Source organism: Ochlerotatus camptorhynchus, unplaced genomic scaffold (assembly GCF_037179485.1).
Source record: "Ochlerotatus camptorhynchus isolate MF236.1 unplaced genomic scaffold, CSIRO-AGI_Acam_v1.1 ptg000408l, whole genome shotgun sequence".
NCBI classification, from domain to species: Eukaryota; Metazoa; Arthropoda; class Insecta; order Diptera; family Culicidae; genus Ochlerotatus; species Ochlerotatus camptorhynchus.
Window position 1 is genome coordinate 893,278 of NW_027040894.1, and position 12,794 is coordinate 906,071.

At 38.1% G+C, this 12,794-nt stretch overlaps 1 protein-coding gene across 1 annotated transcript in view; it reads left to right on the plus strand.

Moving 5' to 3' along the window:
- Window positions 1–7,619: 7,619 nt before the first annotated feature.
- Window positions 7,620–12,794, plus strand: part of LOC135710957 (uncharacterized) — a 44,687-nt gene continuing 39,512 nt past the window's right edge. The window contains exon 1 of the mRNA XM_065233682.1: window positions 7,620–7,666. Coding sequence (XP_065089754.1) covers window positions 7,630–7,666 — 37 coding nt within the window. The 5' untranslated portion in view covers window positions 7,620–7,629. The remainder of the gene's footprint in view (window positions 7,667–12,794) is intronic.

Sequence of the window (12,794 nt, forward strand, 5' to 3'; positions counted from 1 at the left end):
GAAAGTTTGAAAGATTAAATGAGGGGCTCGTGGATTTTCCTATGTTTCGATTAGCTTGGGACCGAAGATAGTACCAGGGCTGAGCCAAAAAGTTCAGCACGTTTATTCGGTACCTTCTAGTTACCTCTATGGTTTAAGTGCTGAACGAAGCGGCCATTTTCGCCGATTTGTACCTGAATAAGGGTCATAAAAATGTGGAAAAAAGGGGAAAATTAAAGGGAACCCGAGAGGAAACCCCATAACGAACTTTTTCAAAGGATCAGGTAATCTATAAGTTAAGGAAAATCAATATAAACATCAATCTTTTGCGAATTCCCCAGTGGAATTTGGAATCCACATTTTTTTCGTATCACCTTGGTGTACGAGAAAGGCAAAAGGGTTGGTATCAGCAAATTCTGTTATATTTAGTTAAAAACTTGGTTAAATCAGGTGTGTAATTATTTTGAAAAATGTTATGAATATGTTGCTTATATATCTATTTTAAACTGCATTCGTAAAATCGTTACAAGAGTGTTCGTGTTTAGCGCCAATTCATCGTACTTGGCTTTGTTGTACAGTACTCTCCATTTCTCGATGATCTTTTTTTTTCGATATTCCTTCCTATCCCAATCGTTTCAGCAACCCTGATCCTGATTCATCAATACTTTTTTAGCACGAAGTGTTAAACGTGTAAATTGCTCTTTTGAATGTCGATTTTTCCATACTTAGGTGGTGTAAAGTTGAATCTCTCACTAAGATGTGGTCGTTCTCCGCTGCTGGCGTGAAAAAGGACCAGTATTATGAAACTAACGGATTTCCACACTATATGGCATATAAAATCTACTCAAATTTAAGTTTAAATTACTCAAACTCTATAAAACGTAGTTTATTTGTATACTGAGTAAAATTTTCCGAACCTCATAAATCTTCTCGAATATGACAAAATCGACAAAAATTTTACTCATTTTAGAAGTAAACTCTCAAAGAATAAATCAAATATCCAATGGAAAATATTCATTCCAATTTCACATAACTTTCATGGGTTATCATAATTGGGAATTTCACCACAAAATTACATGAACCTTAAGTGTCAAATGAAATTTAAGTGATTTATCATATAGAACTCAGCATGACATGAATTTTATTTGAAATATAGATAGATATCAATGGTTTTGTTAATGGAAAATTATTATGTTCATTCTCAATGGAAACTACATGAAAACTTCTTTTCCGTGATAAAATGTCATATGTGCATCGAGATGTTGCTCATATAAGAAAACAAATTGGATGCATTCCCATCTCCAATTAGGTTCAATTCGTTAAAGTCTTTTTTGTCGTCAGGTCTTTTTTGCTTGCTCAATTTCGAATTTCGCATCAATGTTCAATAGCGACCAAAAATATCCATTAGTACCGTCTTAATGATGCGTTCATCTAGATAAAATTGATAAATAGCAGATTTTTAGCGATGGGCCCAATTTTAGATCCATAGGTCAACATTAGAGCCATTTCCCCTATAATCCATCCAAAAAATGATGGGTTGCTATTGGAGATGAAAAAGATGAACAGAACACTGAAGAGCATTCAGACCCGGAAGTCGCCAGGAACGATCTAGATTTGGAGGAAAAGTTCGAACCACAAAATGAACAGGTCTGTGGTACAGCGTGTAACGAAGGAACTCATTCGGGCTCAAGGATTAGAGCTAGTGAGAAGAAAAATTCATTCAAGTTGCTCAGGTATAATAATAAACGCGTAGGTAATATCATGTACCGAAATGATGTGGGAATCCCAGAGTATGATGTTTTGAAAAAAACATAAAAATTTCAAGAACCCGAACCCGACCTGACCCCTGTAATTAATGGAATTAATTTAATTACGGCTACTTCCTGTGCCGGAGTTGAAGTTTTTGCGTGCTCCTCGATGCTACCCGTACCCAAATATACCCCTTACCCGATCCGAACTCAAAAATATTTTCTTCGTATACTCGTACCCGACACGAACCCGAAAATTTAGAGTAACCGTAGCTGAATATCTCTACAACCCCCTCCATTTTGAGAAAACTATCAAATTTACGATATAACATGCTTGATACACTACAATTTAGCTAAATTACAAACTGATTCCTGAACTGAAGAAACAAAAATTTTGCTGTGCAAATTGTTTTAAAGCAAGAAAATAATTTGTATTCGATATCAATACTTCCCATTGATTGATGTTTTGTACTGCTGGCTCCCACTGACAGTTTGTGACAGCTGATTTCTGGCTTCACTTGACATTCACATTTTCCGAGTCTGTTTCTCCCTCCCAGGTTGGTAGTAATTTTTGTATTCAAGCGTTACGGACACAACGGACGGGGGAATGGACACAACAAATAAATGCTAAATTAAAACTTACTATTGTTGGTTTAATAAAAGAATATTGTTATTTTTAAAATAGTTGCAATTAAAAAGTAGCTTATTATAACAAACATAATCTTATTTTGAATTTATATGAATAAGAATGGAATGGAACAATAAAATGCAATATAATTGCAACCAGAATAGTTTATTTAAATACAACTAAAGATTTTTTTTTTCAATGCAAACATTTTTCTGTCCTTGTATGTCGCTGGATGCGTACCTTACAGATGGCGGTTGCGCCGTGGTTTCTGTTGATTTACAAAAGGTGGGTAAAATATGATTGACAAATAAAATTATACATTTCAGTATACTATATTAACCACAGTATATGGTGTTTTCTAGGTGATACAACTACCAAGGCTTGATGGATAAAAATGCATTGTATTTTCTCAACGTTTGTTGGCTTACGAACTTTTGCACCGGTGAGAAAATACGTAAAGATTCTTCCTGTGATAACATGTCTATGGGATGAGTCGACTACAGGACGTCAAGCTACCGATATAACTAGCTGTTTCCATCAAGTAATCGAGCGATTCAACGACTATGAGGAAACTGCAGCGCCCAAAACAAAAATTGGAATATGTTCCAACACATGATACATGATAGCGTCCATGCTGCCATCGAAAAAAGCATGCGCAATAGCAAACCAGCTCAAACATTTCCAGATTTTTCAGCATTGGTCGAAAAGGCCAAGGAAAACGTGGAAGTAATGAACATGAAGTTCAGAGACTTTTTCTGCACGACCATAAACACCAGCCAGTACGTAATTAATCAATGCAAACCTCGACCGTATATTGAAACACACTATTTTCAAGAAAGGCTTTCTTACAGCAAAGCTGTCGACGGAAGCCCCGATGAATCGATGTACCCTATTTTCGAAAAAGCAAATGAAGCAGATTCAGTGTGACGGATTTCTTTTGGAAAACTCCTTTAAACGACAGGCTTCGCTCAAAGGAATAACTGAAAACAGAAAAGCTGCCGTGCTTAAAGTTATTACACCACTCATCAAATCGTACTGGACTGACATTCTTCTTAACCAGATATATGACAATTAGTCGTAAATGCATAGAAACGCTTCGAAAACTTTCAGTTGAAATGCTTTTTTAAATCAAATGTTATCGAACATTCTTATTACTTAATATACAAAGCTAAAAACAAAGTTATGACGTTGTTCTCTTGATTATTTCGTGAAATCCGTATTTTTTTTTCTAATGGGACTGACTTGCGATTACTTTCCCCTATGGGACAGTTTGACTTGGTGTTGTTTTCCACTTTTCTAGAACCAACTTACTTTTTTGAATAGCATAGCAAATACATGAGAAGTTAAGCTAAATGACGACCTTAACTTAAAATTGATAAAAATGCAGATGGGACTGACTTGCGTTGCCGGCAGTATATGTTTTAAAACAAATTAATTTTCATGTGTAAGCCGGCAACAGGAGAGTGCAATAAGCAAAGCAGAGCATCGCAGAATATAAACTATATCATACTATCCTTGTTCAGGTAAATGATCAGCATCAGCAGAGGAACCTATTTACCAGCTACACAGCAAAAAAATAATTTTGATATCACATCAAAGTGGATGCACTACAATCATGTCGAAAATTTCATGTAATTTTTATGACCACATAAATAAACAAATGCAGTAAAAGCAGCGTAATGTCAGTTCATGCATTGTATTAATGATAATTTTGTCCTTTTTAGCAAGTAATATTACACCATATTTTCGACATGATTGTAGTGCATCCACTTTGACGTGATATCAAAATTATTTTTTGCTGTATATATTATTACGTGTTAGAAAAATAATTCACTGCTAGCATCGCCGGCTGGGCGTATCCCATGGCTTGTCCGACCTACTAACAATATTCCACCCTACCCGTGACATTTATGAGAGGTCGTAGAGTTCTCTGCATCTCTTTTAAGTAAATGTAGGACTAAAATTCCTTCCCCATGCCCACCAGTTGCAAGGACATGGCCAGCACAGATCTGAGCTTTTGGAAGAAGACACATCCTTTATCTAAGAGGTATTGATTAATCCCTAATCACTTGCTTGCAGCAACGGATAAATGTGAGCCTTCTTTTTAACATCAGATTAAAACTCGTACCACCTACGATTGTGTGCAACTTGAATTATGCTATGCTATGCTATGATATGACTGTAAATTGTACATAATGGTCTACATCTGATTGACGACAATACATAAATTTGAAAATATTAAGTTATACTCAATACTTTCTTGGAATTAAATATTCAATTCATCAGCCTTCCAAGAATTATATTTCGGTTCTTTTTTCAGTTAACGATCATTTCGGATCAGTACTGCCTAAGAAAGCTCTCAATTAGCAGCTTTACTCAGCTAAAAGTAGTTCGGACATGTGGAAATGGTGAATAAGCTTTAGTGTTTAACAGATAATCTTACTTGAGCCATTGAGTCAGCATCTTGTAAAACCTCAGATTGAAAGGAACACATTTCTGACAAACAAAGACAATCTCCTTTGTAGGGTTAAGAGCAGGGCATGAAATCCAAACGACCGGATCGATAATTTTTTTACCATTTGAATCGTTGAGCATTCCAGAATAATCAAATTTAACTTGGCAACTGAAGCAAACTCCAAAATCAAAAGTCATGTATATAATTAAATAAATAAATAAATAAATAACACGTTTGAGAAAAGCTGAAAAATCATCCTACCTTCACCACGGACCGGCAAAAAATTAAACCTGTTGTTCCTCAAGAATACAATCCGCAAGCACTCAACAATGTAAAGAGTTGGCCTGGTCAGTTATTGTTAATCCAGAAAACCAGTTGCGCGGATAAAATCTCCATAAACAACAAACAAAAAATGCTTTCGAAAAGTTGACTTTTTCGTCTTATTTCCAAACACAAACCAGTGCAGAAGACAGCGGCAAAAAATCAGACTAATCTACACGGCCGTTATATTTCACTCAGAGAGGGAGTAACTGCTACTCAGATGAAAGAGAAATTTATAAAAACGTACGTCACTCAGTGCTGAGTAACCTACACTGAGGCAAATAAACTTAAGAATTCCATATGAGCTACTAATGATTATTCGCCACATGGATTGATTGTGGACATCATAAGTTTGACCTATGAAACATAATTCATAAGTATAAACAATGAAATTCATAAGTTGGCTTTTGAAACATAAATTTTTTTTAAGGATTCAAACCTTGAGCGTTGAGATTATTTAGTTCGTGATTAACGGTCACGTATATCAACACCTCATGTAGCATAGTAATCATGCATAAGTAACGCTTATTAAATCCATAAGTTGAAACTGTCCAGGTTCATTAGTCGTGCCTTATAGAATACTTAAATTGATTTGCCTAACTGTACGTTTTTAGAAATTTATCTTTGATCTGAGTAAAAGCTACTCCTTATCTGAGTGAGATTGAACGGCCGTGTATATTCGGTTGCTGGCATGGAAACAGTTTGGACCATTCCCATGTTCATCTCCGCTCACCCATAATTTATTATAACAAAAAGATCAACTTTCAATCGTTAATCGTTGCCACGTGCTGTCATTATTTGATATCCGATCTGCTTCTTGCTCTTCCAGGCTTTACATTCCGTCTGGGCATTAACGCCTGCTTTCAACATCCAGTTAATGAGCTTTTAGCACTTCCGCAGCAGTTGATTGAGAGTTGTAAAAATCCTAGGTCCAAAACGGGAATCGAACCCACCACTTCCAGCATGACGTTGATTAAAATCCTTGCCTATACTTCCTGAGCTAAGGGAGGTCCCCTCACCATATCCGATCCAGTCGCATAATAAGCCATCGATGATGATTGCACGCCGAAATCCAGTCGTTAGGGGCTTACCATAAACTACGTAGACCGTTTTTTGAAGTTTTAGATCCCCGTCCCCCTGCATTTACAATCGCCAACCCCCCTCCCCCTAATAAAGTGTCAGCGTGGTTTATGAGCACCCCCTTAGCGGATTGTCAAAGTTGACTTGGGGGAATCTTTTGCTGGACGCTTGATTTAACTTTACTGGAACACTTCGGAAGAAGTATAAAAATCATATCGAAAATACTGATGGACAACAATATGTTTTCACCATCGGGATTGCTAGGTGAATCCAATCGACTTTTTACTGAAATTCGACTATACTAAAAATAAACTCAACCTAGAGAGGTTGGTCAGTTACCAGGCGAAGCAAATTGAAATCATTCCAAGCGATTAACATCAACAACGCCTCTTGTGTTCGATGAAGAGAGCAACATAAGGGGCAGCAAAGTGGTCCAACTGCTAGCAGCGGGGCACTTCCAAATCAGTGTCAATGTTTCGAACAGCGGGATCAGCGTCGAATAAAAACATTGCACGCCAATTTGCATGGCATCAAACGTGCAATCACAGTGATGGCAGTTAATTAAGTTTTGGATGCCGTTGGGCGACCTAATGAATCGTTCTCAATGTTCCCGGATCTTTTCACAGAATGCATAAAAAAATTCTACAATCATTGAAAACTGGCAACCCTGTCAATCGGTTACGTATTGCTCTGTAAATCGCCTATACTGAAGTTGCTATTCAAATCTCTCAAGAACTTCCTGCTCAAGAAGCCTCCACGTGCGGCTATCATTGGCTGCGTTGTAAAACTGCACCAACACCCGGTCAGACAAAGCTCATAAACCACGCCATTCAGAAGCCGACGCCGAGTGCGGTGGTGGATCAGAACAATACCGTTGCCAATGGAATGGTATTGAGCTCGGGGAGCTTAGCCGCTTTGCTCCGGGGCTTTGATGGGAGGTCTTGCTCGACCAATTAACCAGTTCAGCAGAGTATTCAGCATCGCTTCGCATAAGTCATCATCGTCATCGTCAGCCAGCCAATTCAATCATTCAGTCTGACTAGTCATCAGCAAGTTGGCAGACTGGCTGACTTGCTACCTATCGGCTTGATACGTCATTACATGATCATTAGGAAGGAAGGAAGGAAGGCTTCTTGGTCACGTACGGAACGGATTAAAATTAGTTTACGCTGGTCCTTCGCTAGCGGTGGACGCGATCGGGTGATTTCGAAACCATTATTATTATTTTGATATAGTGGCTCGCCCAAAAACTCGTCAGAGTCCAGTGAGGTGTTAAGTGTTTGGGGTTCGACAAGGGCGGTGGTGAAAAAGTGAGAGTGCGATATACAGTGCAGCTAGTCGACGCCGCGCCACAAATTTTCACCCAACCGTCGGATTTGGACAACACAGCCTTTCATCGTGCAATCAGATCAAGCAAGATGAGACAAATCAATTTAGCCGCCGTGCTGGTGATGGGTGAGTAGAGAACGAAATAATTGCATATTCTTAACGAAGACAGGTGTTTGACGCTTAACCTGTCAAATGAACTTTAACAGCATGACGATCGAACGGCGTTCTTTTTGTGTGGACAAGCGTCGCCGGTAACGGGTAGACGTGATCTGTGGCACGCTTTGAGGCTGCTTCTGTATCGATCAATAAGGCGTGAACAAATTAGGTACATTGATCTGTAATTATCGATGGGAATGAGTTCACGTTGAACAATCCGCTCGTCGAAGAAATATTTCCACGGATTGGATTTCATGTCAAGCTCTGTAGCTGTTGCAGGAGGGAACGCTTATTAAGGATCCTTTGTTTTGATTTGTTTGATGTTTGATTGAAGGAAGTAGCTATCATGAATCAACGGTTTTGTGCTAATTATATGTATAGTTTTATAGTAGCGCAGCCTCATGATTACGTTTCAGTTTGAGTTTCATGGTGGTTGACGATTGCATAACACGACATTGTGTGCTTCCTGATTAATATCATCGTTTATTTTTTCTTTGAAACCAGCAAAAGCCAATCGCGTGGTTTATATCTTTTCTGCTTCATAAATGTAGTAAGTTCAATATTCGGCAATATTGAGGTCTCAGATAGCCTAGTCAGTAAAGGCACGGTATTAGCAAGCTGGCGGCGGCGGGTTCAATACTCGGTCTGGACCACAACAGGGCTGGCTAATGTCATTTTCAATGAAAGATCTCACGCGATCTGTCACTATCATTGGATGAGAAAACGATGCTAGAGATTTTCTTCAAAATCTCATCGATTTTTTGACATGACAGAACGTTGTGATCATCGTAATTACTGGCTCATTTAATGCTATTAAAGTTATTTGTACCGCACAAATCCTAAAAATATATTCGTTCTACCGATTACGAACTTTTGCTTGCCTAAGTTCATCTAAATCAGTTAGAAATGTAGATGTCAAAACCGCAGAAGCATTAGTCTCATGAGTTCTTGGTCATTGAGGAATTACAAGAAAGCTAATGATAGGTATTTCCATCTCGTGATAGTGAGAAGACCTGTTTTCTCATCGTCACATGACGGCCGTGATATATACCAGCTCTGGTCTACAACCTCGTTCGGATTGGAAGTGTTCCCGACTTCCCTGAGTAGAGTTAATTGTGCTTGCCACACAATATATTAAGTCATGCATTGGTTGCCAAAATAACAGTTGAAGTGCATCTAGAACACTTAGTTTGAGAATCCCCAAAACGCACGCTGCAGTAGCAGAAAAGTCCTAGAAGAACAAGAAAAAGAAGGAGAAGGAGAAGTCAATATTCGGCAAGTAGAAGAAGACTGTCGCCCTCTGGATTGTTAAAACAGTTAACTTTTGAAATAAAAATAAATCCTCAGCAGGTTTTTGTTAATTAACATTCATTTTAACTTGATAACATATGAAAAGTTAAAATCAATAACAGGACAAACCACGCAGATAAAAAAAACTCTAAAAATTAGAGCAGGTTTTTTTTTTTTAATTTAAAACTATACATTGAACAATCAATAATTCAATTAAATAAAGCCGAAATTTACCCACTCATGTACATTAATATAATTTTTCGATGAAAATTCATTAAATTTCTGTTGAACTTTTCACTGCTATGTAAAAACCCAGATGCATGTAAAATTCAATGCGAATGCATCTATTATTAAGTACTTAAGTTGATTATTAAGTACCACGTAAAATTAAAGTTTTATTGCTGCATGTTTCAACTACGACAAGAATATATATAAATCAGTGTTGTCATGGTAAAGTCAGATCTGGTTACCCACTGATTGTTCATATATGCACCCCCTTTATGGAGCGCCCATTATTTTAATTTCGAAATGTACACACAATTCATTTCTCTAGTGAAAACAAGGATACGGTTAAACTTGCCCGGTATCAGGTCGCCATAAAACTTAAAAAAAACATATTTTTTTCTGATTATGGCTTTTCAGTTTGGTGGATCAAAACGCTAGGATATTTTATGTCCAAAGATTTCGTCTTTTGACTTCGCCTTTATAGGATATATGAAAGTTGTGCCGTCTTTCGTTCAGCTCAAAAATCTTAAATTAATACTAGCTCTAATGAAGTTCCCCTAACCCCTAGACCCCTTGGACCCGTGGACCACTGGACCCCTGGAAACGTTGTAGATGTTAAAACTGTAAAAAGAAAATGACTTATTCTTAAACATCATCAAACTTCCTCGAAAACCTAGACTTTCTGAAGTTTTCGGAATTTTCCTAAAGTAATTGGAACTGCTCTACCCCTGAATTTCTAAGCGGACGCAATTTTCCTGGTGATAATCGAAATGCCCTACAGATCTATCCGGAGCTCCTACAATTTTTTGACGTAGGACTACGCCTGTGATTTCTATATGGGGGTACACTTTGTGAATACCGAAAATGGAACATGTAACAAAATTATGGAAGATTTTGAACATTAATAACTCAGCTGCCCCTGAACCAATTTCAATAATGTTGTCACCAATCGATCAGAAATATTTTTACGCATCAATAGCAATGCTAATGATGATTTTCAACAAGAAACTATTGAAAAAAAGTGGTAATGTCAAGCATTTTCCAATGTACAAATAAAAAGTGAAAATTGTATCATTTTTTTTCATAAAATAAACGTTCTTCCCAAACCCAGTCGTCAAAATCGAGTACCACTTGGTTGCACATCATTCTGCTTTATTCTGAAAAGATATAAAAGAGCACTGCTGATTAGCCTCAACTTATTTTCGCTTCGGACTAGGATTGGACAATCTTCAGAGAAAGATCGATCTTGACGGATCGATCTTATATTTAGCTCTAGAATCGATCCACTGATTAAATCGGTACCAAATAATCGATCTTTGAGAGATCGATCCTATGGTTTTTATTTTAATTGATCTTTCTGACGGTTATGACTCGCACACTTGCGTATTTTCAAGTGCTTAGTTTGCTATCCTCACTTTTGCTCTAGCCAAAAATGTTGGTTTGTTATTGCTATCCTCACTTTCGGACCATCAATACTCTTGGATATAGAATGAACTATACACTTGTTTACGTTGGTACCCCAAGAAATTCGGTAAGGAACAATGAGCACAGGAGGGAGGTAACAGATACCTTCAAATGTTGCTGTATTCGTAAATCTAGATATAGCTGGAATGAGGGCGTTACAGTTTTTGTAAACAATGACTTCTCTCGATGATTTCTCGTAAGTCATGGCTCTCCCTGGCAAATTGATATCACCATCAAGTAGAGGAAGACTTCTCCTACCCGATGGATATGTTGGTTTGTGTAGGCGTTTCTTGAATTCCGAGAAATCAACAAGAGAAGTAATTGTTTACAAAGGCTGTAACGCCCTAATTCCACCTATATCTAGAAATATAGGAAACGCAAATAGTGACGTCATTGTAGGGAGCGATGCTAATGTTGACTTTTTAGATCTTTTCGTGAACAAAGAATCGATTCGAAAAATCGGAAATCGGGATGAAAAAGATCGATCTTCCACAGATCGATCCAACATCGCCCAATCCTACTTCGGACGGCGTGGTGACCAGGCAGCAGAAGCAGCAATAGCAGCAGTAGGAAGGTGGTGGCAGTGACTGGTCGTGGCAAAGGAGGAAAAGGTCTTGGTAAAGAAGGCGCTAAGCGTCATCGCAAGGTTCTTCATGATAACCGCCATCCGTCGTATGGTTCGCCCGGGCGGTGTCAAACGTATCTTCGGTCTGATCTACAAGGTGTGCTGAAGGTGTTCCTGGAAAATGAGATCCGTGATGCTGTCGCCAAGCGTAAGCGGCCATGAATGTCATCTACGCTTTGAAGCGACATAGACGCACTCTGTACGGTTTCGGAGGTTAAAACATTACCAACTTTGGCAACAAAATGGCCCACAAGCCTATTACAGGAAAGAGTGGTAATTGAATTTATCTGTGCCTGTTTGTCTATATTCAGAACTACACATCCCAAACGACCACACAAAATGCTCTCCAGAGTTGTAATCTTGTAACCAAACTTGGAAGCAGGGGTGCAAGTTGTCGTGACTGGACCAAGATTTCCAGCCTCAGTAACGGTTTCACGAATCTGCTGCTCCCTCTGTTGGTCCACTAGTACCGCTATCCCTTCTGTTGGTGGTCCTTTGTTAGTCTTCCGCTCTCTCCACAGTCTGTCATAAGAATGCCGTCAACGAGCTACTACTAAAATAATGTTTATTTCTGTTTGTTTATGATTGGACATTGATTTCACAATTTTAATTGATAAGCCTACCCGGCTCATCATCTTTGTTTAATTTGTTATCCCAATTTAATATGTTTGTTTTGCAACTAGTTTACAGCATACCCTTTTAAGGGGTGTGTTTTGTTTGAATTGGAAAAAAAGTGATAACCTACCTAACTACAAGCATAACTTAACCTATCGTGCTAGATCACGTATGACCTGGTGACTTGATCTCAGACAGGTGTCTCTGAACCTTTCCAGGATGAAAACTCTCCGTTCTTCTAATGTTTGAATTCCAGCCAGAAGGTGGACCTCAGAATTTCTAGTTCGCGAGGGACTGAAAAAAAAGCATCCTAAGGATCTTGAGCCGTCAACGAGCTAAGGTATCTCATATTTATACCTCTAGCTGTATCAAAATTCCCGAACCAATCAGATTCTGTTTACATACGGTCTATCTTCACGCTCACTCGATTCTACTTTTTTTGCAATTCCACGCTTACTCTAACTACTACACAAGTGATTTTGATCGATTTTTTCTTTTTCTTTGAAAAAAATACTACAAATTTGGTACGCCTACAATTCAAAAACGGAAAGAGTTAAGATAATAGATGATCGATCAATGAAAAGAACTTAATGCTCATCACATTTGTTCCGTCCGCTAGCGGTCCTACGTCAAGCTTCCGTTCGTGCCCCTAGACACAGACCTTCTACTTTTCTGATGTTTTTGATATTTCCTTGATGCTCAAGCTTCCACTGAAATCTAAAAAAAAATCGCTGACGTTTCCTTAATTTTCAAGAAGTTCAAGAATTTTCTCTAACATTTCATAATTTTTCAAGTAGTTTTCGGAGCTTCTCTAGTTTTTCAAATGTTCTCCTTATAAAGGTTGAACACGAAAAAATCCGGACACGAAAATCTTGTTGA